This window comes from Bos javanicus, chromosome 7 (genome assembly GCF_032452875.1).
Source record: "Bos javanicus breed banteng chromosome 7, ARS-OSU_banteng_1.0, whole genome shotgun sequence".
Taxonomy (NCBI): Eukaryota; Metazoa; Chordata; class Mammalia; order Artiodactyla; family Bovidae; genus Bos; species Bos javanicus.
The window spans coordinates 43,126,456-43,152,707 of record NC_083874.1 but is presented as its reverse complement, the minus strand read 5'-3'; the positions used below and the strand labels follow the sequence as shown (position 1 = coordinate 43,152,707).

The following is a 26,252-nucleotide window of genomic DNA, read 5'->3' as shown; positions in this document are numbered from 1 at the left end:
CAGTTAAGAATCCACCTTCCAATGGAGGGGAAGCGGGTTAGATCCCTAGTTGGGGAACTGGGATTCTACATGTCTCAGTTAAGCCTGTGCACTGCAAATAAGATTCAATGCAGCCAAAAAGAAATAAATAAGAAATACAAACTTTGGCTCTTTTGGCTTTGGGGCAACAGCTCCACCTCCTCCAGCCTCTGTCTTTCCACCAGATGAAATTCGCAGATGTGGCCTCTTGTCCAGCATATGTGGCAGATCAGGTGACCTCCAGCCCCACCCTGACCATACCATACCATTGCTTCAGAACCTTCAGTGGCTCCCTAGTGCTCCAAAGGCCTCGCCCTAGCTTTCTGTTGGGTGGGGGGTGGGAGGAAGGGTAACAACACCTCCTCCCTCTTCGCAGCCTCACTGCCCGTGCCCCCCATAGGTGTTCCTTGGGACCTTGGCACATGCCAGCTCTCCCCCTACACTTCTTCCCCTGTGGGCTTGGTGGGTGAACTGCTGATCTTTCTTCCCCTCCCACCTGCTCCCCAACCTCAGGGCCCAGCCAGGACCCAGCCTGGGGTTGGGGGGTACTAGTCAGGTGTCACATTTAACCCCTGCAACCCTGGTGTCCCCGGCCCAGCGGAGAGGCGGGAAGCCCTGTCTGGGGCGGATCTCAAACCTGTTGGACAGGTTTGCGGTTCCCAGAAGTGGCCCCGGCTCAGAGGCAGCCTAACCGAGCCTGGCAGGATCCAGCTCCCGGTCAGACCCGGCGGGAGGGAGCTGTAGGGCCCTGGAAATCGCCAGCCAACGCCGGTGACTGAGGACGCCTCGGGGCAAGTGTCAGGTGGGCACAGAGGGGGCGTGGTGGCTGGACAGGGCGGAGTCGGCTCCGTGTGTGCGGGAGGACTGGTGGAGCCGGGGACAGAGGTTGGGACGAACCGAGGGACAAGGGGACAGCGATCGAGAGAGAGACTCGGGGTGGGGGCGGAGGAAAGACGGAAAGTGACCGGAGGCCGGGGGACACGGACATGGCTCGTGGGACCTTGCTGCCTCGGTTTTCTGTTCTGCACCCTGGAGGCGCCGACTGGGTCTCCAGGAGGAGAGAAAAAAGGAGAGCCGGAGAAGAGATGGGAAAAGGAGAGGAGGCGGGGAGAGGAGGGGAGAGGGAGCCGGGAACCGACCACTGGGCTGGGGGGAAGCGGGTGCAGAAAGGAGAAGTGGTGAGGGACCCGGGCCCGGAGGAGCGGGGAGGGAGGAGGCGCTCCGCGGCCCGGGAACGCTGGGGCTTTCCAGAATGTGGAGAAACAGGAAGTGGCGAGTCCCCGCCCCTGCCCCCGGGCCGGGTCCACCTGCCCCGCCTCACCTGCTCATCACCCGGCTCCTCCTCCCTGGGCGGGCCTAGCTCCGGGGTCCTTCCCGGGAGGGAAACCGAGGCTGGTGGGGGACACCTGACTTAGGCCGAGAATCGCCTGGCTCAAAGGGAAGCCCCCAGTGATCTGACCTCCATCCGTGTGAAGTTTTCTGCTCTTTTGAAATAATGATCCGCATGGGGAACTCGCCTGTGTGTTTGGTGCTAACATCTCGCCCATTTAGCAGGTGGGAACGCCAAGGCTCCGCGAGAGGGAGCCGCTCGCCAGGGCTTCTCCTGGGTCCCATTTCTGTCCGTGGTACTTCCCACGTCGAGTGCCTGAATTTCACCAATAAAAACATAGGACTTCCATCCCAGTTAGATGTGAATTTCAGATACACGGAGGGTAGTTCTTTGGTATAAATATAGCCCTAACGTTGCCTGGGCTCTACTGGCAAGAAAAATTATTCTTCCTGTACTTGAAATTCACACTTAACTTTGTGTCCTGCATTTTATATGGCGACCCTACTTCCTTGAGCCTGGTCAAAGTGTCTGGGGGACAGTCAGGTGCCCCTCCATGGGGCAGGGGCAGAGGGAGGGGTTGAAGAAGAGGCTCTTTAACTTTAAACAGAACTCCACCAGCAGACCCGTGGTCTTCTGTGAGCCTGTCCCCACCAGATGAAAAGCCTTGGTCACTTCTGACGATTGAATGGGGTCACTTAGGTGACCCCATGATCCAGACATTCACCTGGAAACATTCATAACATCTTAATACTAGGCACTGTTCATTTAGCTGTCTGAAAAATAATAGCCACTATTATCTGTGGGAAATGGAGGCACAGAGAGGTTAAGTCACTTTCTGGGGGTCACACAGCACCTAGGGCCAGGTTTTGAGCTCCAAAGCAGCATCCATTCTGGTCTCCCAGGCTGCCTTTCGCAATTCCCTGGAAATCCCCAAATCTGACTAATTCCCTAGACATCCCCAGACTTGGCAGTTTCCTCCATGCTGAGATGGCTGGACCCACCCCGGCCTGGGCAAACTGCCCCCATTTCAGGCAGAATTACCCATAGAGATCTCGTGCTTTTCTGAGGTGGACGTGGTGGAGGTCAAGTCCACGCCTTTCAGCGGCTCTCTCTGTGACCTGGGCCATCTGTGGAACAGTTCTGCGCCTCAGTTTCCCCACCGGCAAAATGCAGGTACTATCAGTCAGACCCCAAAGGGCCACAGTGGGGGCAGGGCCAGCTTCATGGGTGTGTAACTTGGGACTTCACTCAGGCCTGGAGCTTGGGGGGCTGTGCTCAGTTTAACGGTCCCAGTCTTGAAGTTCTTGCTACATTTTGAACAAGGGGCCCTGCGTTTTCACATGTCACTGGGCCCTGCAAATTGTTTGATGGTGTTGTGTGAGCAGAAACTGGAACATGCCACCAGATGGTCCGCAAATCAGTTTATTCACCCTTTTGAAGCTTAAGTCTGTTGCTCAACTGGATTTCTTCTCATTAGCTATAAAGAATAGTTCCAGGGTCAGGGTTACAACTCAATTGCCAAAGAACGCACGCCAAAGTGAAGCTCCATCTGGATATGACTTCTCTCTGGGTCCCAGTTTCCCCATCTGCTCCCTTGTGCCTGTGGGTTTGGGTACAGGAGGTCCTGAATTTTTAGGGCAAACAGATTTTTTCTTTTTTTGGCCACACCCCATTGGGTTGGGATCTTAGTTTCCCAACCACGGATTGAACCCACACCCCCTCCAGTGGATGCAAGGAATCTTAACCACTGGACTGCCAGGGATGTCCCAAGGCAAACAGATTTTTTAAACATACTCATCTTCCTTACCAGATCTGGCCTTTGAACAGCTTTTAATTTGCTCTTCCTAAGTTTAACTGTCTGGGAAACTCCTACTTGAACTTCAAAGCCTCAGCCTCAACACCCTCTCAACACCACCCTCCATGATGCCCTAGGCAGACTTTGTTCCTCACTGGCCCTATGCCTGATCTTGCAGATGGGAGTGTCTGGTCCCAGCTCTGTTTCCCCTAGACTGGAGGCTTCCTGAGGGCAAGGATGAGAACTGAGTCCTCTCTGGGGGCCCCGGACTTGTCCAGCTCAAGGCCAGGCACATAGCAGCATCCATAAGAGTTGACTGAATAGACAAGCAAGTGAAGAGGTGGCCTCTAAATTCAAGGGGTTGGACCAGGTACAGGAGGTCTCTGGCTGGCTGGTGAGGTGGGTCCAGCAAAAGGCGGCAGTGTCTTCATTCCCTGCTGGGGAGGGGGTGGTGCCTCCTGCACTGGCTCTGTCTGACCTGCCAGGCCCAGCCCCTGGTGGGTCCAGTAGTTGCCAGTCACAGGAACACAGCAGGCCTGTGCCACAGCTGAGTCCCATCCTGTGCCTGACAATGAGGCAGATCCCAGCGTTGTTTGCATGAGGCCCCTGGAAGCCCTGATGGGGAAGGAGACAGCAGGGAAGCCACTCAGGTCTCAAGGCCCCTGCCTGAGAGGATCCTGCTTTTCTCAGGGTGGCCTCTGGGGCTAATCAGACCCTGTGTGCCTGGCTCCCTATCCGGGGGCGGGTGGTCCCAGGACTCCTATTCTAGACTGGAGATAGATTAGTGAGCAGACTACTATTGGTAGGGAAGCAACAAAGAGAGGGAGCATGATAGGGGGACCCAGGTCCCTTTCAGATGGTTGCGAGGCCAAGGTCTGGGCTGTCCGAGAACCCCAGTGGCTGAAAGGTCAGGGTCAGAGTGCACCAGGGGAGGGCAGAGTTATGCAAAGATCTGCAGGTAGGCATTGTACTTCATGCTGCAGAGGAGGAAACTGAGGCTCACTCGAGAATTCGAGCCCCTTCCAAAGGCAGAAGGGCTTCAAGGGGCTGGGGGAGGGGGGTCACCGCGAGAAGGCCCCGCGCCCAAACCCCGCCCACCAGAGGTTCCGCCCCCACGGCATGACCGGAAGTGCGCGAGCCCCCCCAAGATGGCGCTCGAAACCCGGAAGTGAGCGCTGCCGCGGCGAAGCTCGGAAAAACGGAGGCGCCGCGGGCTCCGCGCCCGGCCGGACCCGGGTCCGAGGTGAGGCGCGCCCGGCTCCACCCCTGGCCCGCTCCCGCTACCCCTGCCCGGCCAAGCCGCTCTCCCCGGCCCGCGCAGGCCATGGCACCTCGCGGCCGCCCGCGCCCCGAGCCGGGGGTTACGGAATTCTGGGGTTCCGGGACCGCGGGCGGGGGGAGCGCGGCGGCGTATCCCCGCCCTTATGGGCGACCCCCTGATCCCGCCCTCCGCCGCGACCCTCCCGATCCCGTCCTTCGCAGTCAACTCTAACCCGGTCCTCGGCGACCCCGGACCTTGCGCCGCTCCGTCACCCCCGCCTGACACCCGCCTTGGCATGAACCCTGAAACAGGGCGACTCCCAACCCTTTCCTGTCTCTTTCCTCGCTGATTCCCTGATCCCCCTCTATCTGGCGCTCCCTGGTGATACCCGGACTTCACTTTGGTGACCCTTGACCCCGTGCTTCTCTGCTACTCTCCTGCACTTGGTGATTTCCTGGCTGCTCCCGGGTCATTCCTTGACTCTTCTCTTCTTGTGACTCTCCAGCTCCGTAACTATAGCCCCTCCCTCTCTGGGTGACCCCTGATCTCAGGCTCCTCGCAGATTCCCACCCTTTCTCCGCAGTGACCCTTCTCCCTGGATTCCTGCAGTCCTGGCTTCTCCGCCCTGCGTTTTTACTGGTGCGATCCCATGGCCTTGGGATGGGACCCTTGCTGGTATAAATTGAGCAGGCAGAGCATGTTGGGTGGGAGTGTCTCCTGGAGCTGGGCGGGGAGCGCTGGTGGGCAGAGGTGGCCCCCACCCCAAGGCTGCCGAGACCTGGAGCCTGTGGAGCAGTAGCGTGTGTGGATTGATGGGGAAGGTGAGGTGTCCTCCCAGCACCAGAGCACTGGCAGGGAGAAGCTGGTGCCTGGGAGCAGAGGCGTGGATAGCCAGGCAGGAGTGTCTAGCATCATGTTGTTACATTCTGGAAAGGGAGAGAGAGCTGAGTGTGGGAAGTGTGTTGGTCCTGCCTACCCTGGGCCTCCTTTCTGCCTGTCCACTGCCTGACTGGCCAGGTATGGTCCCCTCTGTTTGCACCTGGCCTGGAAGCTGTCTGGGAGGAAGCCTGCTGGCAGTTGGAGGGGTGGTGAATGTTGCACCTGTGATGAGGGGGGCTGGTGTTGGACAGACTTCAGGTGGGAACCTGCCTACCTCCTGCCAGGCTAGGTGACCCAACTCAGAGGCCAGTGTGGTGGATCTGTCCCTGCAGGAAAGATTCGAGGCAAGTGGGGCTGGGCCCCCAGAGTCCAGAGGGAAGAAGGGCCACCTGTCAGAGGCTGAGGTTCCAGGGAAATCTGGAAATCCAGCCTGAGCTGGATCTGACCCTGATTTTGTGTCCCCGCCTGGGGCTCTGTGTACCTGACTGGGGGCGGGGGGGCTCAACAGTTACAGAAGCTGCAAGCAGAGGAGTGGCTGTGTACCCCATCCTTGGGCTGAGACTTGGGCCTGCTGGGCGGCCTGGGGAGGCCACTCCCTGCCCATCTGCACTTTTTCTTCCAAAGGCCCTGTATTTTCCTAGGGGAGTCCCCAGAGGTGGGTGATGGCTCCTCAGGGCTGTCTGCTTGGGCCCTGGGTGAATGGGCAGGAGATGGGTGATCCCCGGACACCCCTGAGCCGGGGAGACCCAGGTGGGCATCGGACAGACCCTGGGGAGTCTGACAAGCGTGAGATGCTATCCCCAGGGACAGCCAATGTGAGGACCTAGGGGAAGGCATTCGGGGAGGGGATTTCAGAGGGCGGGAGGGCCCTTTGTTTAACTCTGCCTCTGAGCAGACATCTGCTCACACCTGTCTAGAGCTGGACCTGCCGTGTGTGTGTGTGTGTGTGTGTGTGTGTGTGTGTACGCGCGCGCACATTTGGGGGAGATGTCTATGCTTTGATAAGCGGGTGAGGGGCTTTGTTTCCAGGGGAACCTGTGTGGCAGAGCGCAGAGGAGGCAGTTGGCTTTGAAGTTGGGGTGGGGCAGCATTGGCCTCAGGTGTGCAGTCCAGGGCCAGGTCTCTCCAGCTGCCTGACCACCCCGACCCTTGGTGGGGTGGGGAACAGAGGCTGGACCGCCACTGCAGACATGACCAGCTGGCTGGCCCAGCTCATTTCTAGTAAAGTCTCAGAGCACCCCCCACCCCACCCCCACCAACCAACAGGAGCTGGGCCGGAAACGCTGACCCAGCAGAGGGCTCTGGCCTCATGAGCGAGCCGGCTGGGAATAAAGAGGCAACTGTGTCCAGTCTCCAGAGGCTGCCTCCCTCCTCACAGGGCCTCCGCCCCGTGAAGCTTTCACAGTTGCTGGCGGGGGCGGGGTCTGCCTGTTCCTCATGTGGGGTCAGGTCATGGAGAGGTGGGGGCACCTAGAGGCTGACACGAAGAGTGGGGACATGGGCCCCCTGGGCAGCCGCACAGGTCCAGGGTGTGTGTGTGAGTCTGCCCACGTATGTGCCAGTGTGTGTCTGTGGACACACATGTGCAGCAGTGCACGTACTTGCTGGAGTGTGCGTGTGTCACGTGTGAGTGCTGCGTGCACACGTGTGCGTGGTGTTGCCTGTGTGCATACATGTGAGAGTTCATGCATGTGTGCCTTGCGTACGTGCAATCAGTCAGTGGGCCAGCTTGGAGCATCTCCAGCCACTTTTCCGCAGCCAAGGGCTGCGTGGTCAGGCTCAGGGAGGGCTGGCTGCAGCCAGCCGCCTGGGGTGGCCAGGAGCAAGGTCACTCAGGCCCAAGCTTGGCCAGCCTTGCTCGCCCACCATCTCCCTGTCTGCTCAGCCCAGATACGGCCTGGTGTCTGTGGGCCCGTATTCCCCCTGGAACTGCCCTCTCCCCTGCTGCTGGCAGGTCAGTCCCCCTTGGGACAGCTGAGCAAGGCTGGGACAGAGCCAACTTTCTGCATCTTTCTGCCATGGTGACAGCCGCCAGCCTCCCTCGCTGGGGGGTGTGGCTGCCCTGTCCTCAAGTGGGTGTCTCAGGTGAGGGCGATTTCTGATGCTCTGGGCTGGCCCAGGTACCCACTGCCAAAGCCTGTCATTTATATATGGTGATGTGGATTCTGAGAACACAGTGCTCAGTGAGGGAAGCAGACACAGAACGACACGCACGGTGCGATTCCACTGATGGGAAACGTCCAGAACAGGCAGATCCACAGACACAGAGAGTAGGTTCCTGGTTGTCAGGGGCTGGGGAGGGCGTGGGGGAGACTACTGATGGGAGTGAGCTTTTCTTTTGGGGGTGATGGAATGTTCTGGAATTAGATGGAGGTGGTGGTTGCACAAGTCTGTGGATGTATTGAAGGCCACTGTGCTGTTCACTTTAGATGGATGAAGTGTATGGCATGTGAATTGTGTCTCCATAAAACAGAAAAGTAGTTAAAAGAGACAAAAAAAAAAAAGACAGCAGGGCCTGGCCTGGGGTGAGTGGGTGTCCGCTGGCCCCACGAAGAGGGCAGAGGAGGTGCTGTCTCCCTGTTTTATGGACGGTGAACAAGACTCCCCTGGGAGCTCCCCAAGCCCCAGCTCTGCCCTGACAGCTGCTGGCAGGAAGTGGGCTTGTGGGGAGGCAGGCTCCTGGTGCAGGGGTGCCTGAGCCGGGTGTGGGCAGTAGGAGGTCCAGGAGCCCCTCCCTGAAGCCTGGCCCTGTGGGAGGAGGCGCCCTGGTAGCTGTAGATGGTAGTGCCCTGACGCTCCTGTAGGCTCCCGGTTGGCTGCGATACCCGGCACGTTTCCCCAACCCCTCCCCCTCCACCCCCCCATTACTGTGACTCCTCTCCGGTCAGCCCTACACTCCCCCTGTGCTGCCCACGGGGCAGAAAGGGAGTCCATGGCCAGCTATGCTGGGACACTTCAGGGAACGCGTTGACTTGACCCCTGCAGGGGGTGGGGCGGGGGAGCAGTGGTCACCCAGTACCTCCCTGGGTCCTCAGGCACCCCTTCCGTGCCAGGCGCTGCCTAGCCTCCCCTGGGCCCCAGAGAGGGGCAGGTGCCTCCAGCCTGGTGTCCGTCCCCAAGTGAAACCGAAAGTGGCCTCCCTGGCCTTCCTGCCGGGCCACATCCCGGAAGGCTGGCGCCTGGCATTTCCCGGGAGTCCCGGGTGGGTGGGAGTCACAGCAGGCTGAGGTCAGAGGCTGACCCAGGAAGTGGGGACGAAGTGGGGAGGAGTAGTATTGCGGGGCAGGGGGCCTGTGTGGCTCTGAGTCACAAACTCGGATGGGGTGAGAGTCCCGCCCAGAGATGCCCAGAGCCAGCAGGAGCCAGGGCCGCCCCCCCCCGCCCCGCCCCCGGAGGTGAGGTGCAGTGAGGGAAGGCTGATCTAGGAACTGTGACAGTAGGGGCAGGGGTGGATGGAGAAGCCTGAGCACTCCGCCCCTGAGCTCTCTCCTATTCTGAACATTCGGGTGTGTCCTCAAAGATCAATGCCACCAGGGCCACTCTTCCCCAGCTTGAGGGTGTGGCTTCGCCCTGGAAGCTGCAAAGTGGGGTAAGAGACCCCTCCCTACCACCTACCAATAGCCCTGTGGGGGCCCTTCTGCTGTCGCTTGGGGTATGTCAGCTGACTGGAGATTTGAGGGGGGGTTTCATCAGATTTGGGAGCTCAGCCTGTTGTCTGGGGGGCAGGACTCAGAGTGAGTGAGCCCCCAGGTGGGCGTCGGGGGCTGTCCGGGACACCCTTGGGGGTGGGTGATCTTTACCGTGGGAACCTGGAGGAAGGCGCCCCATGCTGGGACAGAATTGGAGTGCAGCTGCCCCCACCAGATCCAGACCTGCCACTTGACTTGCAGAACCTGCCCATCTAGACTCCCCAGCACATTCCTGCACTTGAGAGGGGGAGGCCCCACCAGCCTACAGCTCCTCCGTGGCGCCGCTGGGGGCTTCATCACCTCCAGGCACTTCTGGGGTCTTACTGTGCCTAGCCCTACCGGCCACCTGTCTACTCACGGGCTGTGTCCTAGCTGTGTTCTGGGGTCAGCTCAGTAAGGGCCCCGGAGATGCCCCCGTCCTGATCCTGGGACCTGCAGATGTGTCCCTTCACATAAAAAGGGATTTCGCAGGTGGGATTAAACTAGGGGCCCTGAGATGGGGTGACCCTGGGTCCCTGGGGCTCCAGCATCATCACGGGGTCCTCATGAGCCGAGGACTCTCTCCAATGAGGCCAAAAGGGACGGAGGGTCAGAGTTCAGTGTCTGTGTGCTGCGACTGCGGCTGCCCTCAGCATGGGGCAGCCCCTTGGAGAGCTCTGCCCTGCTGGCAGTGTCAGCGCTGAGCCAACCTTGGGAGACCCAAAGCCAAGGCTGGTAAGCTTGCTTGAACGTCTGACCTGCAGGCCTGGGGGAGGATTTGAGTTTGTGGATGCTCATCTGCACAGGAAAAGCAGACATAGGCCTGTTGGTGGGTCTTGGGACCCCTGCTGCTGCGACTTAGGAGTGTCTGCCCTCTTCCCAGCACAGACCCTTTCTCCTGCGGCACAGGGGTGCCCTTTGGCTTGGGCGAAGGTCTCTTGTGATGTTCTTGGCACCAGGCTGGACCATAGGAGCCCAAGGAGGGCGCTGGCCAGTCTCACCACTCGCCCAGGACTAGTGTGATCTAGCCGTGGGGAGCACCCTCCTCTCTCCATCTCTGGGCTCTCCAAGGAGCTGGGCAGAGGGACGTGGTGTGCCAGCTGGCCTGAGACTCTTGTCATCAAGCAGCAAGCGTCAGGAGGAACAGACTCTTCTCCCTGCCGACCCTGGACATCAGTGTCCAAGGACTAGGATGTCAGGCCTGCGGGATTCAACTTAAAGTCCACTCAGGGGAGGAAGATCCGGGGGTCCAAGGAGACCACAAGCTCAGTGTATCTAAAGCCTTTTCAAGACCACGAATAAACACGAGCCCTGAACAGGCACTTCCCAGAAGAGGAAGCCTGCGTGCATGTGCCCTGTCATCATGGGCAGCCACTCCAAACCTGTCCACACAGATGCAGGTTGGAAGGTCCATCAGCTGCAAGGGGAGGCCAGCTGGAGTGCCATCCTGCGGGCTCTCTCCTGATAAGGCTGGACTGCACCTGAGAGTGGGGACCAGGGATCAGGGCCCCGAGACCTAGGCTCAGCATTTCCAGCTGTGACTAAAGAAGCTCCTTGTCCTCATCCCGCTTCCCTTCTGGGCTATTGACTGGGTATGAAGGGCTCCATGCCCCTAAGCTGTGTCCTCAGAGCTGGTGGGGGTGCTGGCTGACCTCCCGAGGGCTGTGAGACTCTGACAGGTCCTTATAGATTTGAGGTGGCCCTCTAGGTGTGGGAGCTGCTTTGAGAAGCACCTGGCTTGCGGTCGGTCCTCAGAGTACCCTGGGCCAGCAGCTCTGTGCCCGCTAGCGCACAGGTCTGCGGGCGCAGACACAACCAGCGCAGGTGACCCTGAATCGGTGCCCACAGGACTCAGCCTTAGGGTCTCCTCTTCTACATAAACGTTCATTTCCTCAAACATCACTCCGTCACCTGGGTCTGGGGTTGGTTCTCCTCCAGCTAGGGTTTGTCTTTGCCTTCCATCTGAACGTCCATGGGCGGCTGTAACAGCTGACCACAGGCTCAACTTAAACCACAGGGATTTACTCTCCCAGTTCTGGAGACCAGCTGTCTGAGATCAAGGTGCAGCAGGGCGGTGCTCCCTCCACCCACTCCAGGAAAGGGTCCTTCCTTCCTCTCCCAGTTTCTGGAATGGCCTGTGGTCCTTGGTGTCCTGGCCTTGTGGGCACAGCACCCGTCTCTGCCTCCATTACCACACGGCCACTCCCAGGGTCTCTGTGTCCAGATTTCCCTCTTGTAAAGACACAGGCCCCACCACCCCATCTTAACTGGTTTTGTCTGTGAAGAGCCTGCTTCTAATTAAGGGCCTGTTCCTGGTGGACCTGAGCTTGGGGGTCACCCCTCTCTCCAGCATGCCTCCTCTGTTCCGTCATTTCCGCCCACACACGCTGGGCCCTCCTCCATAGCCCTCTGCCTCCATTGCCCACCAGCTGGCCCTGTGTCCCCATGTGTCCCACCTGAGTACCTGGCCTGGTCAGTCAGTGAGGAAGGGCCCCTGAGGCTTCCCTTGGGACCCACCCCCTCCCTTTTTGGCCCACCCACGGAGATGGCCATCCAGGGGCCTTTGCCCTTCCAGGGGTCCTGACAGAGTAAGCTATGCCAGCCAGCCCAGATGGGACCTCAGGACGTGGCCAGTGCCCCCAGAACAGAGCTCCTTCCCCTTGCCTGACCTTCCCTACCCCTCTGCCCCTCCGACTGCAGCACATCCTGACCCGGCTGGACCCCTCTATCAGGAGCAGAGGAGACTCTCCGACTACCCCTGCTGGGGACTGACCCTAGGCTTTCTCTGACCAGTAGGGCAAGAAGGGGCGTCCCCACCCCAGCCCTCCCCCAGACATCCCGGCCCCGGCCCCCTGATTCCACCCAGGCCACTGCCCCCACCAGCCCCCCAACTCATTCCCCCATCCCAGATCCCAGGGCCAATGCTCAGAGTCTAGCCGAGGGGTGGCCAGAGGGACTGCTGTCCTGCGGCCTGGGGGAGACTGGCAGGTCCCTGATGCCTGGAGAGGGGGTTCCTGGGGGGCCTGGTAACACGTGACCACCTGGGCCCAGGCAGCACCAGGCAGGGGTCCGGGTGGCTGGTTCCGAGGGTGCCTGGGAGGCTGAGCCCTTAATGCGCATCAAATGGCCCACTCTTGGGGCACTGGCCCTGCACTGAGGTCTCGCCAGGGCACCGAGGTGAAGTGGGCTCAGCTGAGAGGCAGGAGTGGCCATGGTCACCCACCAGCTGGATGTATCCCAGGGATCAGGCTGCCCCAGACCTGGCCTCTTCCCACATTCCATCCCCTGCCCCACCATCGTCCTGTCCAGGCCACCAATTCCTTGATCTTTCTGTTGTACAATGACTCATTTGAAATGTGATCTCAAAAGGAAATCCTGCAACTCAAAGCGGCCCCTCCCCGAGAGCACCTTGCGAGCAGCCCTGCTGCACGTGCCATGGGGCTCACGTCTCAGCAAACATATGCTGTGGTCCGGCCTCCTTCATACCCGGGTAGTGCAGCCTCTGAAGCTTGGGAGCTGGTAATGCTGTCCTGACCCCAGAGAGGTGGGCAGGTTGGGGCTGCTCAGCAGAGGTCAGAAAGTTAGGGGATGGGAGGACTGTGTTTGAGTGTGCAACAGGGTGAAGTGGGCTGAAGTTGGTGGTGGGGCCCAGAGATGACCTTGAGGCTGGGCATCCAAGGACGGCGATGCTGTAAGGGTGGCCTCTGGGGCTGTGGGGATGGTGGTGGGCACAGTGTCAGCCCCACCCCAGCCCCTGACAACCAGGAACCCACTCTCTGTGTCTGTGGAGCATCCTGTTCTGGACGTTTCCCGTCAGTAGAATCACACCCTTTGTGTCCTTCTGTGTCTGCTTCTCTCACTGAGCATTGTGTTCTCAGGGTCCATCCACATGGTAGCGAGTGTCAGGGCTTCACCCCTTTTTGTGGTTGAGGGGTGGTCCCAGGTGTGGAGGGACACGTGTGTTGATCCATCACCCGCTCGGGGACACTCGGGCTGTATATGCCCTTTGGCTGTTGTGGATGTGAGTGTTCAGGTTGCTGTGTGGGTGTGTCTCCATTCCCCCGGCTGGACACGTGGGAGCAGGACTGCTACCTCCGAGGTTACTGTGTAGCCAGGGGAGGTGCTGTCAAGCCCCAGGTGGCACCATGTCCCCTCCCCCTATTTGGGTTCACGATCCCCAGCGGCCCTCTTGACTCGCAGCCCCATTGATCCCCTCCCCACAGCCCCCCCCAGGTCTAGGTCTGAATGCTCTGCTTGGTCAGAGAAGACCTCTGGGGTCCCCAGGGCATGCCCCCCCACATGTCTTGGTAGGACAGGACAGACAGGTCCCGTCACAGTAACCCCCCTTCCAGTCATGACTTCCCCATGGAGCATAGAGAGGCCTCCCCACGGGGACAGCCTCTTCCTCTGGAAGGATGTGATGCCCTGGGTTGTGATGTGGGGCCTGAGCCTGCAGGGCCAAACGCTCAGAATGGGTGTAACACAGGCCTGGCCTGCTGCCAGTGGGGATCCCTGGGGCTCCATGCACCCCAAGGACAGCCCAGGGGTCCCCCTCCTGTGCCATTCGGCCATGGTCTCTGGATGGTGCTTCCCAAGGGAGCAGCCCCAGCCTCTGCAGGTGTGGAGCTGAGAAGCGCCTGGGAGTGAGTATAGGATTGGCCCCATGTAGACCTGTTGAGGAGTCTCTTAAATCAAAGAGCTTGAATTGAGGTTTTCTGTGATAGCGCAGTCACTTGAGTGGCTTGGGGTCTTGGAGGCTTCAGGTTCCATGGAGCTCCTGACAAGCCTTATGCCCAAACAGCCCATTCTCCTGATGATCAGACTGAGGCTCACGGAGCTCTGGGCCCCGAATCTTTGGAGGTTATCCAACCCTTAGACGTGGAGCTGGGTTTGACCATCCGCTTGACCGAGGCCATGGGTCCCAGAGCAGCCATGTGTTCCTCCTGGTGCCGCCAGGTCCTGCTGAGAGCCGGGGGGACTGGCGTCCTGCCAGCCTCTCTAGCCGAGGCGGGGCGGCCCAGCCCCCAGGCTTCCTGAAGGGCTGGATGCAGCCCCTGTCCCTCTGGACCTCGGGTGAGGCACTCACGGTCAGCGAGTGGGTGCAGGCGGCTCTCCCCGCCCCCCCGCAGGATTGCACAAGACTACGTGTGGCAGAGATTACTGGAAGTCCTGAGGATTTCTTCACTCAGGGCTTGGCCGGGAGTGGCAGCCGCCTCCCCTTCCTGCCTCTCTGGGTGATTAACGTCCCGAGGCCTTGTCCTGAGGGGCGCTCAGTCAGCCTGGGGTCCCCACCCTCCACTGGTGATGTGGCCTGCAGTATGTTGGTCTTACCCAGGCCATGGGCAGGTGGGCATGGCGGGGTGGGGAGATCACATGGGGCTGGGTCGTCCCCTGTGCTTTCCCCAGCTGGGTGTCTGCCCCCTTGTCAGTGGGACCCTATGTGACCCTACCTAGCCCCACCCAGGTCTGGGGGCTCCTCCTGGCTCAGCCCAGCTGCCCAGAGAGCCTCGGCACACTTGACCTGGCTGCAGTAGGATGGGGCTCCCATGGCCCTGCGGCCCCTCCAGCTCAGAGCTGCCAGTTGGCCAAACCTCTTCTCTTCCAGACACTAGTCACAGATCTGGGGGTGTGTCCCTGTGGCTCAAGCTAGGCTCCCAGGGCTCAAGGTTCCCTTTGTGGGTGGTGGGAGCAGCCCCGGAGCCCACAGGATTCAGGGGCCTGAGAACAAGGGTGGGAGTGCAGCAGGGCCCCCACTCCCAAGGGGCTGCCCTCATCCTGGAGGTCTTGGCCATTTGCCTAGGAGGGAGTGATGGGGCAGTTGATGGATCCCCCAGCATAGCCCCCGTGTGGGTGGGGTAGTCAGGTGGGCTGGGGTCATCTGAGGGTTCCCCTAGGGATCCTGCCGCCCCCAGCCCACTGTCCCCAGAGGCACCCTTCCCCATCCTTTGGGGTTGGAGGGCAACCTTGGGACATGCCTGTCTTTCCCCAGGTCATGATGCCACCACCGCGGAGCAAGAAGCCCAGATAGCTGCCCCTGCAGCCTGGCTCCTGGAGCCCCCTGATGCTGGCAGTGGGGCCCGCCATGGATGGGGAGCTCCCTCCGCACGAGGCCCCGCCAGCTGGCAGCGTCCTATACAGCCCGCCGCCGCTGCAGACCCCACTGTGTGGGCCCAGCGTCCAGGTGAGCCCCAGCCCCGGGTGTGTGGGGAGGACCCTCTGGGGGTCATGCGCCACCCCCGAGTCTCTCACACATTTGCTGTATGGTTTCTGATGCCAGGACCACAGCCGGCCCTTGGGAGGCTTGGCCTGGGTTACTGGCCCCACCCACGAGACATCAGTGGCTGGGATTGCTGGCCAGTCACGGTCATCCACTCTGCCACGGCACTTCTTTCTCCTTATTTTTCAAGACTTTATTTCTGAAGCACTTTTAGGTTCATGGGAAAACTGCACAGAAAGTTCCCATACAACCCTCCCCGCTCCTCTCCCCTCCGTTAGTGTCTCAGGGTCCTCAGGGTGCTGAGCCCAGGAGCCGGTGCCCATCAGCATCACTGTCTGAGGACCATAGTGACATTTGGTTCACTTTTATTGCTAGGTGTTCTGTGGGTTTTGACAGATGTCAGGTGACCTGTATCCCCTGGTCGGCATTACAGAGCAGTGTCGCCACCTAACCCCACTGCCCCATGCATCCTTCTCTCGAGTCTCACCTTTTTCAGAATGTCCTAGGGAGGACACTAGGACACTGTGTAGACTCTTCAGACCAGCTTCTTCCCTTTAATGATGTGCGTGCAGGGCTCTTCTGAGTCTTTCCATGGCTTCACAGCCCATTTCTTCCCATCGTCCACATGTCCCACGGTTGGTTTATGCTTCCACCTGCCGAGGGACACCTCACTCGCATCTGAGCTCTGACGGCTGCAGTAAAGAACCACAAGTGATAGAATGACTGTGGGTGCTGGGCCTCCTCATGTCACAGAGGGTGTGGAGGCCTTGCACAGAGGGGGCCAGCATACTCCAGAGAGTCCGGCCTGCCTGGAGCAGAACAGGGCTCCTTCCCTGCAGAAAAGAAAAGAAGTTGAATGTCTTGGTGGGGAGACTTGAGCTGCTCGGCAGGGGGAGCAAGTGGGATGTGGGCTGTGTGGGCGCAGCAGCAGCAGCAGCAGGTACACTCAGGCATGTCTTCCCCCGACATCTGCTGGGATGGAAAGGAAAGGCCGGCAGGGGGAGAAAGCAAGGATCCAGCTTGGGGTTCAGAGAGGCCGGGCACTAGGCCACTGGAGCAAGGCAGAGTTCCAGGTCAAGGGCCCAGAGCTGTCAGGAGGCACCCCAGACTTCCAAGTGTAGTATCAGACGGGGCTGTAGGTCTGATCCTACAGGATCTGATCCTACAGGATCTGATCCAGGATCCACCCCATGCTCAGCTGTGCCCACGAGGCGCCCTGACATGGCAGAGCACAGCACCAGGTCAAGTCGAGCAGGCCTCACTGTTTGGTAGGGAGGGAGCGAAAGCAGATCCAGCTGAAGACCCCCCCACAGCCTCAGGCCAGGCCTTCCCCCAGGCACACCTGTACCCATGTAGCTATGCCCACAGGGGCCCTGCCCTCCTCGGCCCTGCCTGTCTCCAAGCCTCTGCCCACCCATGCCCTCTCTGACTTGTGGCATGAGGTGTGTTCCTTCCTCACATGCCATGTCTCTCCGTTTCGTGGGCTTGGAGCCTGTGCCTGTCATTCTTAATAACCCTTCAGGATTCCTCCTCCTCAGCGTCTCATCATCTGCTTAATTATTTCCCCGTTGTTGCGCCTTTGGGGTGACTCTAGTTTTCTGCCGCTATAAATAGTGCCACTGTTTTCTCCCCGCTCCTAGATGAGTCCCTGGGGGTGTGCTTCTGGAGTAGAATTCCTGGGTCAGAGCAAGCCCCAGCTCAGGCAAGTTTGCAGACGAGGGAGCTCTTCTGCAGGGAGTAGGCTCCTGCCATGTCCCATGGTGGTGACCCAGGAAGCCAGCCACAGGCCAGGAGGCAAGCTCTGCAGGGACAGCACATGCGGACCACAGGGGCTGAGATACTGGAATCTGGGGGAGGATGTTTGGGCCGAGATGGGGACCTGAGTACAGGGAGGTGCTGCGTGGGGGCTGAGCTTCTCTCTGGGCAGTTGGAGCCCACAAAGCAGGCTCTTGGGCTGTGCACAGAGCCTGTCTGTCTCTGGCCACTGAACGTAGGGGTGGCCCCTCAGGCCACACTGGGACTGGCCCACAGTATTGACACTAAGAGCTATCTTTTCTTTATCTGAAATTCCAATTTCATTGGCCAGGTTTCACTGGCTGTTTTGTATCTTATCTGGCAGTTCTATATTATCTGCTGCACTGCCTGAGCAGGAGTGTCATCTCCTTCATCAGTTTACATGAGGCCTGGGAAGCTCCTGGCTAATCTCCCAGGACGTTTTCCTCCCCAGGGGAGGGCCAGCCTCTTTTCTCCAGGCAGGCTCTGATTGGCTAGCCTGCATAGGGACCCATCTTGGGACCAGTCAAGTCCCCCAGGCCTGCCTTCTGAAGGCGGTGTCAGTCCCACTGGCTGTAAATATAAAATCCCAGGGAAGGCTCTGACTGATAGGTTGGGGTCATGTGCCCCTTCTCTGAGCCAGTCATATTCTATGGACCTTCCTGTTCACCCTGGCCCTCTGGAGAAACGGAGGCACAGTGAACCTGCTGGGAGGCCCCTGGTGGGAGAGGGGCTCAGTGCCCTCTGGACCCTGCCCCAGGGCAGTGGCGGGGACCAGGGACCCTGCCCCACCACCCCCTCCCCTGATGCCCACTGCTTTGTCATAGGACACCATGCTGCACTACCCCTGGTGGAACAGCTTCTCGCCCACGACATACCCAGCCTTCTCCAGCGAAAGCCAGTAAGTATCCAGCTCCTAGGGTCCTGCTAAAGGGTCCCCACCCACAGGGCTTCACTTTGCTTCTCCATCCCACAGTTGGGACTAAATGGAACCAGAGCTGTCAGTTGGGGAGTGGGGCTTCGTTGTCCAATCAGGAGGGTTGAGACCCAAGCCCTAGACTGACCTGCTATGATCTGCCTTAACGAGAACCCTCCAGGGAGACAAGCAGCAGTAGTGGGGACAAGGGGCCCAGGAAGGGTCCCACTGTGGGGACATCATGTGGGCAGTGAGAAACTATGGGGCTGAAAGGAGCCTGGAGGGGAACTTCTCTTTGAAGGGCATTGGCAAGCTGGGTTTTGAAGGATAAATAGGAGTTTGCCGGGTGGGGAGCAGGCCTGGAATCTGGCCAAGGAATGGCCCGTGCAAAGGGCATGAAAAGAGCATGCAGCCAGAGCCTCAAGGTTTTTCTGGGGTTCCGTGTCTGGGGATGTGGGCACGTGGGCCCTTCCTAAGCAGAGTTTCTGAGGTACCAGAATTGTTCTTGCAGGCTGGTGACCCCCACCTCTGTCCTGCATGCGGGGTGGGTGGGCAGAGTTCTACCACGCCCACCAGCTCAGCTTCCTTTTCCTCCTGCAGCCAGTTCATGAATTCCTCCTTCATCATGGGCCAGCCCTGCACGGACCCCAGCTATGGCCCCGCGGCCACCGCCCCCAGCTTCCCACCAAAGAGCAGTGATTTTCCTCAGGTAGGAGACCTTGGCTGGGCTGTGCGCCTCTTGGAGGTGTGAGTGCCAGCGGACGGGGCTTGTGTGGGGGGATAGCCGGTGTCACTTTTCCGTAGCAGGGATGCTGGGTCAGAGGTCATGTCACTGAGGCCAGGGGCCCATCTGCTGTCACTCTCACCTGCATGCAGGTCATAGGCCGTATCACAAGCGCTTTGCCCATGCGCTTTCTCCATTCGGGCGCCTTGGTGGGTCCACAGTCCCTGTGCCTCGTCCAGGGGGTTCACAGGTGGTGCCGCGCTTCCCTCCACTCAGCAGCCCTTGATCGAGAGCTGCAGAGGGTCTGCGGGAAGAAGCCCAGTGCTGTCCTGGGGGGGCCTTAATGCCAGGGTGACCCCCACCTGGGGGCAGGAAGTAGGGGCAACAGGGGCTGTGTGGTGCTGAGTCTCCCTTGGAAGCTTGGAATCCTCGGCCCCCAAGCGGCTTCTGTGTCTGGGCAGACTCAGCGCACAGTCTGGGGACGATCCAGTGGACCGGCTGGGGTGGGGGTGTCAGGTGCTCAGGTTTCCTTCCATAATGTGGGAGCTTGTGGGCCCCACCAGGTGACAGGCTGAGGAAGGCCATGGACACACAGGCCAGTGCAGGCCTACTGGGCTCTCATGGACGAGGCCAAGGCCCTTCCGACTGGTCTACACCCACTGGGGACAGCAGGACTGGCCAGAGAGCTAGACGAGGCGGTGGGAGTGTGTGCCGCGATGACTGCATCCCCCCAAATTCACATCCTCCTGGGACCTCAGGATGAGAACCTACTCGGCTGTCGGGACTTTGTGGGTCAATTAGTAAAGACAGAGCTGAGGTCATCCTGGTTAGAGTGGCCCTAACCTTGCCAGAAGTCCCTGTAGAGACACAGCATGGGGAGGCATGTGATGAGGGAGGCAGAACCTGGGCACTGGGGAGGCAGGGAGATCCCAGAGCCTGGAGGCGTTGCCCCCATGCCATGCCCTGGACGCCTGCCCTGAACGCAAGATGTGTCTATCATTTGAGCTGCTCCATCAGTGACCTTTATGGCTGCCCAGGAGGTGACATGATGGTCTTGTGGCCTGGGGAGCAGAGCCTGAGACCCCGGGGGCCACCTGAGACCCTCAGGGCAAGGGTAGTGGGGTGGGGACAGGAGTCCCGTGGATCTAGCCTCCCGGACTCTATAGAAGGATTTGCGGTTTCCACTGCCGGCCACTGGTCCGTGAGGACACCATTGACCACCAGAAGAGGAAGGTTGGTGGGTTCACACTCCCAGGGCATCTGCCATGACCCCTCATCTCTGGGCATTTGCTAGCCATGCGCTGGCAGCTGATGGGCCTCTTGTCCACTGGGTCCAGGGCCTGACTCTGTGTCCAGGCTTGTTCCCTTGCTGGGACATCCTGTTCTAGATGAATGAGGCCTAGGCCATGCTGAGTCTAGGGCCAGTGGAAGCCTTTGTGGGCTGACCCAGCTCCTGCGGTGGCTCAGGGGCCTCACTCCCCATCCCACTCAGCGCTTCCACCGTCTCCTGGGCTCTGTCAAGAATTCACACGGCTTCCGAGCCAAGAATCCCCTGGGGCACTACTGCATCCGCTTCTTGCCCCAGGTGGGAAAGAGCACCCTCATTGGAGGTGATTGGAGGTCACACATCCACCCAACAGAAGCTCAGAGTGTGGCCGCGGCCCACTCATCCTCCAGTCTCCCATGCGGGGGCCGACTTGGACCAGGTCTTCCTTTAAAGCAGTGAAACGTCTTCAAATGAGCTCTCACCCCATTGCCGACCATGGGGTCACACAGGTGCGAGACTGTAGTGCAGCCAGCGTCTGACTCTGTCGTCAGCATCCTCCATCTCCCCTGGGACCCCATGCCTGTAGCCAAAAGCAGGACAGAGTCCAGAGTGGGCCTGGCGTTCAAGGTTGTTCCCAGCCCAGCTCCTGCCTGGTGGGTCCACTCTGCTCCTGGTTCAGACTGAGTGACATCGCATGGTGGTTGGCACAGGGACAGCCCCAAAGACATCCTCATCTTGGGACCTGTGGACGTGTCACCTCATGGGGCAGAGGGGACTTGGCAGGTGGAATTAAGCTAAGGCCCCTGAAATGGGGTTGACCCCTGGGGTCACAGTGTCATCACAGGGTCCTTATAAGAGGGAAGTAGAGGGTCAGAGACATAGAGACAGGAGATGCTGCTCTGCTAGCTGTGAGGATGGAGAGGGAGAGGCTGTGAGCCAGGGATGTGGTACCTCTAGAAGCTGGAAAAGCGGGGAGCCAGTGTTCACTGGAGCCTCCAGAGGTTACCAGTCCCATGAACCCATCTCGTACTTCCGACCTCTAGAACCATGAAGTAATAAATGTGCTGTTGTAAGCCATGGAGTTCGGGGTAGTCTTACTACAGCCGCTTCATCACGTGAAGCCCTCATGAGGCCCATGACACATACCAGCAGCTGTTGCTCCTGTTAGTACATCAGGAGTTTTGGAATGGGGAGTGCAGACCTGGGCTGGCGGCAGGCAGTGGATATACACCTGCAGGCCCTAACACATCCCCCTGGTAACTAAACCTGAGCCCTGAGTTTCCTGCTGGCCAAAGTGAAAAGGGAAAGACTGTTGGGGGGCTGTGTGACCCTCACAGCCCAGAAGCAGAAAGCTTCCCCCTGCCTTCCCTTGGGGCCTGGAGCAGTTCCCTGGAGGCTCCACACAGCCAGCTTGAGCCCAGGACCTGGTGGGGTCAAGCCTGCCTCTGTGTGGGGTCCCCATCCACCAGTTACCTGGGAGGGATCTACAGCCGAGGGAATTTGTTCAGCCGAGGGAATTTGTTCTGGGGGTCTAGGGCAAGAGGTCAGTCTGGCTCCCACTTGGAGGTAGCTCTCTTTGTCTGGACAGTCCTGGCCATCAGACCAGGCTCCCGCTGAACTGCCACAGCTGGGGGCCCTAGTTCCAGCCAGGGAGGGGTCCGCTGAAAATTTCATCCCTGATGCTCTTTTCTGTATGTTTGAAGGTTTTTGTAAAACACAATGAACTTTAAAATGTTTTAGCCTTACAGGGACTTGGCTGGCAGTCCACTAGATTAGAACTCCTTGCTTCCAATGCAGGGGGATGTGGGTTCCATCCTTGGTCGAGGAGGTAAGGTCCTGCATGCCACATGGTGTGGCCAAAAAATAGAGAAAAAAAAAAATCTTAGATTCTCAGCAAAGTGGCCAAAATGATACAGAAAATCCCTGAGCGCCCTGCCTCATCTTGTGGCTCATATGGTAAAGAATGTGCCAGCAGAAAGAATGAGACCCAGGTTCAATCTCTGGGTCGGGAAGATTACCTGGAGGAGGAAATGACAACCCACTCCAGTATTCTTGCCTGGAAAATCCCATGGACAGAGGAGTATGACGGCCTATAGTCCTTGGGGTCGCGAAGAGATGGACACGACTGAGCGACTAACACTTCTACTTTTCTCACTGCTTCACCCAGTTTCCCTGCATGTTACATGTACCAGCTTACACGGCCAAGGCCGACATCACAGGTGCAACCCACATGACTACACTTGTGTGCTGAGGCTTCGAGGAGAACCAACCAGGTGTCTATAGGGTGCCCCATGCTGGGAGGGGTCAGAGTCCCTGGCGGGAGGCCCCCAAACATAACACATCAACTCCAAGGCCCTGTGTCAGTGTATCTCGTTGCTGATGGGTTGACTTAGACCCCTGCTGGGGCAGCGTCCACTGAGTCCCTCCACTGTGCACCACGGTTGGCACTAAGCCACTCAGACCCCTACACCCCTGACGGCTCGAGGGGCCCCATGTGGGGTCTCCAGGCCTGGGGTGTACTATGTGTTTGGGGGATATGGCTTTGCTTCATTATTTTTTAAATTAAAATATTATTTGAATTTCTTACAATTTAGCAGTTTTAGTACATTCATAGTTGTACAACCATCACCTTTAGATCCAGAACATTCCATCCTCCAAAAGAAGCCCCACCCCCTTTCCAGTCCCTGACAACCAGGAACCTACTCTCTGTCTGTGGATTGTCCTGTTCTGGACGTTTCCCATCAGTGGAATCACACCCTACGTGTCCTCCTGCCTGCTTCTCTCACTGAGCATCGTGTTCTCAGGTCCCCTCCGTGTTGCAGCCAGGGTCAGGGCTTTAGCCTTTTTCCTGGCTGAATCATATTCCACTGTGTAGAGGGACCACATTGTGTTTATCCATCCTGTGGATGAACTTGTGGGTCATTTCTGCTTTTCCACTACTGTGAATCGTGCTCGTGTGAACATGCATGTACAGACTTTGCTGTGAGTGTGTGTTCCAGATGGGACTGAATCTCCTCGGGGGGATGTTTGGGGCCTTGTTAGGGTCCGGGCTGAGGGGGAGTGCTCAGCCTTCCAGACAATTGTTCAGGCTTTGTACCTCCAGCTGCCCCTACCCCTCCAGGCCCTCCTCTAGTCCTCCTTTTTCTGGAGTCCTGGCTGCAGGGGTAACCAACCCGCCCTCCTCTGTTGCTCCCCAGTGCCCAGCCCCCTGCAGCCCCCCGGGAGCAGGTGCTACCCTGTCCCTTCCTCATAATCTTCCCTGGATCCTTGCATCTCTGCCAGGCCCTGGGGAAGGGGACTCTTTGCAGTCCACTGAGCCCTTCTCTGTCTGTCGTCAGGGTGAGCATGTGCCCTGAGGGTCCCTCCAGGCATCCCAGGTGGGCCTGGATGAGGGTGCTGTCCGTTTGCCAGCTGGGCTTCTGGGAAACAGGATGAGGTCATAGTTTGGGGAAAGTGCTTCGCAAACTCTCAGCAGCATCCTATGCGGGTTGCGGGGAGGAGCAGCATCATCTGCGTTGCGGGTGTATCTCCCACAGTTGGAGGCCCCGCCTACCCAGCCAGCAGTTCCCACAGCTCCTGGTACTGGCCGCCAGCACAGAGTTGCTTCCCACGGGAAGCCCCTGGTTCACTTCCATGGCCAAGGCCCCTGCTCCGGGGTCCTCTGAGGGGAGGGCCTGTCCTGCCTCTCTCAGCACCTGGGCCCCAGGTGTCCCGGGATTGTGGTCCCATCACACCCCTCTCACCTCCATCTTCACCCAGTCTTCTCTTGGTACACATCCAGATCTCCTTTTGTAAGGGCACCAGCCATTACTTTAGCATGACCACATTTTAGTTGACTATTTCTGCAGCAACCCATCCCCAAAGAGGGTCCCATCATGGGCCTCACCCACCCCTATGTGCCCAGCCCGGTGGTGGCCTGGGGACCCGAGAGCGTCCTGGCAGCTGGGCAGCCCCATGCCAGTCAGGGACGACCAGCCATCTGGTGATGAGATACAGGGGACCGAGTGTGAGCCCACTCCTGGCAATCTGACCAGTTTCCTGCCTCTGAAATCTAATAACAAAAGTTTGTGCTTGTCCTTTGTGGGTCTTATCATCATGTGAGTTTCCTAGTAGTTCTTTTTAAAACTGAGACAGAATTTACACATCTTAAAATTTATTCCTCCAAAGTATATTTGCACAGCTGTACAACCACCACCTTTATGTAATTCCAGAACAATTCCATTACCCTAAAAAGAAACCCCATCCTCATTAGCAATGACTCCCCAGCCTCTGATAATCAGGCACTCTCTCTGTCTGTGGATTGGCTTGTTCTAGACATTTCCCATCAGTGGAATCACACCCTGTGTGTCCTTTGTCTGCTTCTCTCACTGAGCATTGTGTTCTTGGGGTCTGTCCACATGGTAGCAAGTGTCAGGGCTTCCCTGTTTTCCATGGCTGAGTGATGCTCCCGGATATGGAGAGACACGTAGCTGTGTTCACCTTTGGGTGCTTTGCATGTGTGGGTTTCCATGTGGACCTGTGTCTCTGTTGCCCCTCATGGGTGCCTGGCGGTGGAATCACAGGGTCGTGGGGTGACTTTTCTGAGGACGCTGCCCCGTTTCACAGCCCACCTGCTGTGTGGGGTTCCAGTTTCTCCTCATCCTCCCACACTGGTCCCTGCCGGCTTCATGGATCCAGCCATTTGGGCTGGTGTGGAGTGTGTCCTGCTGGTTTCAGTTTGCATTTCCCTGTTGCCAGACTGTGTACGTCCTTACCTCTCCTGGTTGCCATTTCTACATGTTCCTTGCCTTCAGCAGTGGCCTCCAGGCCATGTGCCCCCCCACCTCCTCCCCAGCTGTGGGCTGCAGACTGAGTGGGGCTGCAGCATTGGGCCAAGTTCTCCCTGACCTCTGGGACCCTCCCCAACTAGAGTCCCGGGGCACTGGGCAGGTGCAGGGAGGCCTACAGGCCCACCTGCTTCTCCTGGATATGGGCCAGCATTAAACTGTCCTGGGATGGGGGTGATCAAAAGAAATAGTCTAGGATGGGGCGCCCAGCCTGATGGCTTTGTGCTCCCCAGCCACTGGCCCTGTTTGTATCTCTCCTTCTGTGCTGGGCTATGGGTCGCAGGGGGAGATGGAGCTGGGGAAGGACAGAAACCCCTCGCCAAGGCAGGAATGGGAGCTAGGTGGGATCTCAGAGCCCTGCCAGGGTGGCCCTCTAAGTGGGAGGTGGCGGGGAGGCTACAGCATAGGCAAAGGCCCTGGGCTGAGCCTCCTGGAGAGGCAGACACTGAGGGTCAGCTCTAGGGCAGCCAGGACAGGCAGTGAAGGTCAGGGTGTAGGCTGAGGAACCGAGGGCAGACCCAGGAGGGGCCAGCCTTGGTTTCCTCCCTACAGCACGGGGTCTGTGCCCCTTGAGTTCCTGCTATGGGCACCCCCAGGACAGCCATGGTCCCTGCCAGGCACAGTTGGGCCTGGGCTCTGGGGGGCAGCGATTTGGGGAAACTGAGGCTGGGGCGGGGAGGGTGCCAGGGCAGCAAGGTACAGGCCAGCAGCAGCAGGGTTCAGGCTGGTGGCGGCAGGCCGGCATTGTTGACAGCCGTCTGTGGCTAGAATCCGCCCCGTTCAGTAATTCTCTGCACTCTGCCAGTAATCGCCCTGACTTACCAGGCAGGCATCATTTCCTGAAAGTCAGCCGGCCTTAGGGGAAGTAGGCGCCGGCGGTGACTAAACCAACATGCAAATGCAGCCGGGCGGGCGCAGGCTGAGGGCTGAGGGCCGGCCGGGCTGAGCCCCCGCGGTCATGAGGCAGCCGCTCCCGCCACCTCCCAGAGACCCTGCCATCACCATGTCCCAGCTGCGCTTCTGGCTGCAGTTCGCCACTATCGGCAAGGTAATCCCGCTCCTGCCAGGCGCCCAGGGCTGGTGGGGTGGTGGGGCGGCGCGGGGGGAGGGGGGGTGGGCGGGCCGGCCCGTGGGAACAACCAGGGTGGGGGTGGGGAGGCGGGCTCCGTCCGGCTTTTTTGGCAGCCAGGGTGATTCCGCTGGAGTTTTCCGGGCAGAGCCACGTGGGATGTGGGGACAGCCAGGGAGGGTAGGCAGCGGGGAAACAGGGGGCCAGAGCCACCCCACCTGGAGTCTCGGGGGCATTCTGGGCACAGCGGCACTGGCTCCATGGGACCAGGTGGGGCACGGCTTGAGACGGGCTCTGATGGGACAGGTAGGAATGGTCCTTTCCTGTCCTTCTGTCCTCCCATCCCTCTGTCCCCCCTTCCCTTCATCCTCCTCTTCTCCATCCCCCTGACCCCATCCTCCCATCCCTCTGTTTCCTGGTCTGCCCTCTGGGCCCTGGATCTGTGTCGAAGGGCGTTTCTGGTGTCGCTTCCCCAGCTGGGAGGGGTTGCTGAGCAGACCCAGAGCCAG

At 59.2% G+C, this 26,252-nt stretch overlaps 1 protein-coding gene across 11 annotated transcripts in view; it reads left to right on the top strand.

Moving 5' to 3' along the window:
- Nucleotides 1-714: 714 nt before the first annotated feature.
- SBNO2 (strawberry notch homolog 2) overlaps nt 715-26,252 on the top strand; it is a 42,268-nt gene continuing 16,730 nt past the window's right edge. For 2 of the 11 annotated variants that reach the window (XM_061423414.1, XM_061423412.1), the window contains exons 1-4: nt 715-820; nt 14,941-15,132; nt 17,769-17,842; nt 18,458-18,566. In XM_061423414.1, the coding sequence (XP_061279398.1) occupies nt 15,013-15,132; nt 17,769-17,842; nt 18,458-18,566 (303 nt within the window). In that variant the 5' untranslated portion in view covers nt 715-820; nt 14,941-15,012. Of the gene's footprint in view, nt 821-4,267; nt 4,387-14,136; nt 14,298-14,940; nt 15,133-17,768; nt 17,843-18,457; nt 18,567-22,518; nt 25,723-25,827; nt 26,050-26,252 lie in introns of those variants that run through there. The other 9 variants (XM_061423415.1, XM_061423410.1, XM_061423420.1 and 6 more) reach the window with 6 other exon arrangements.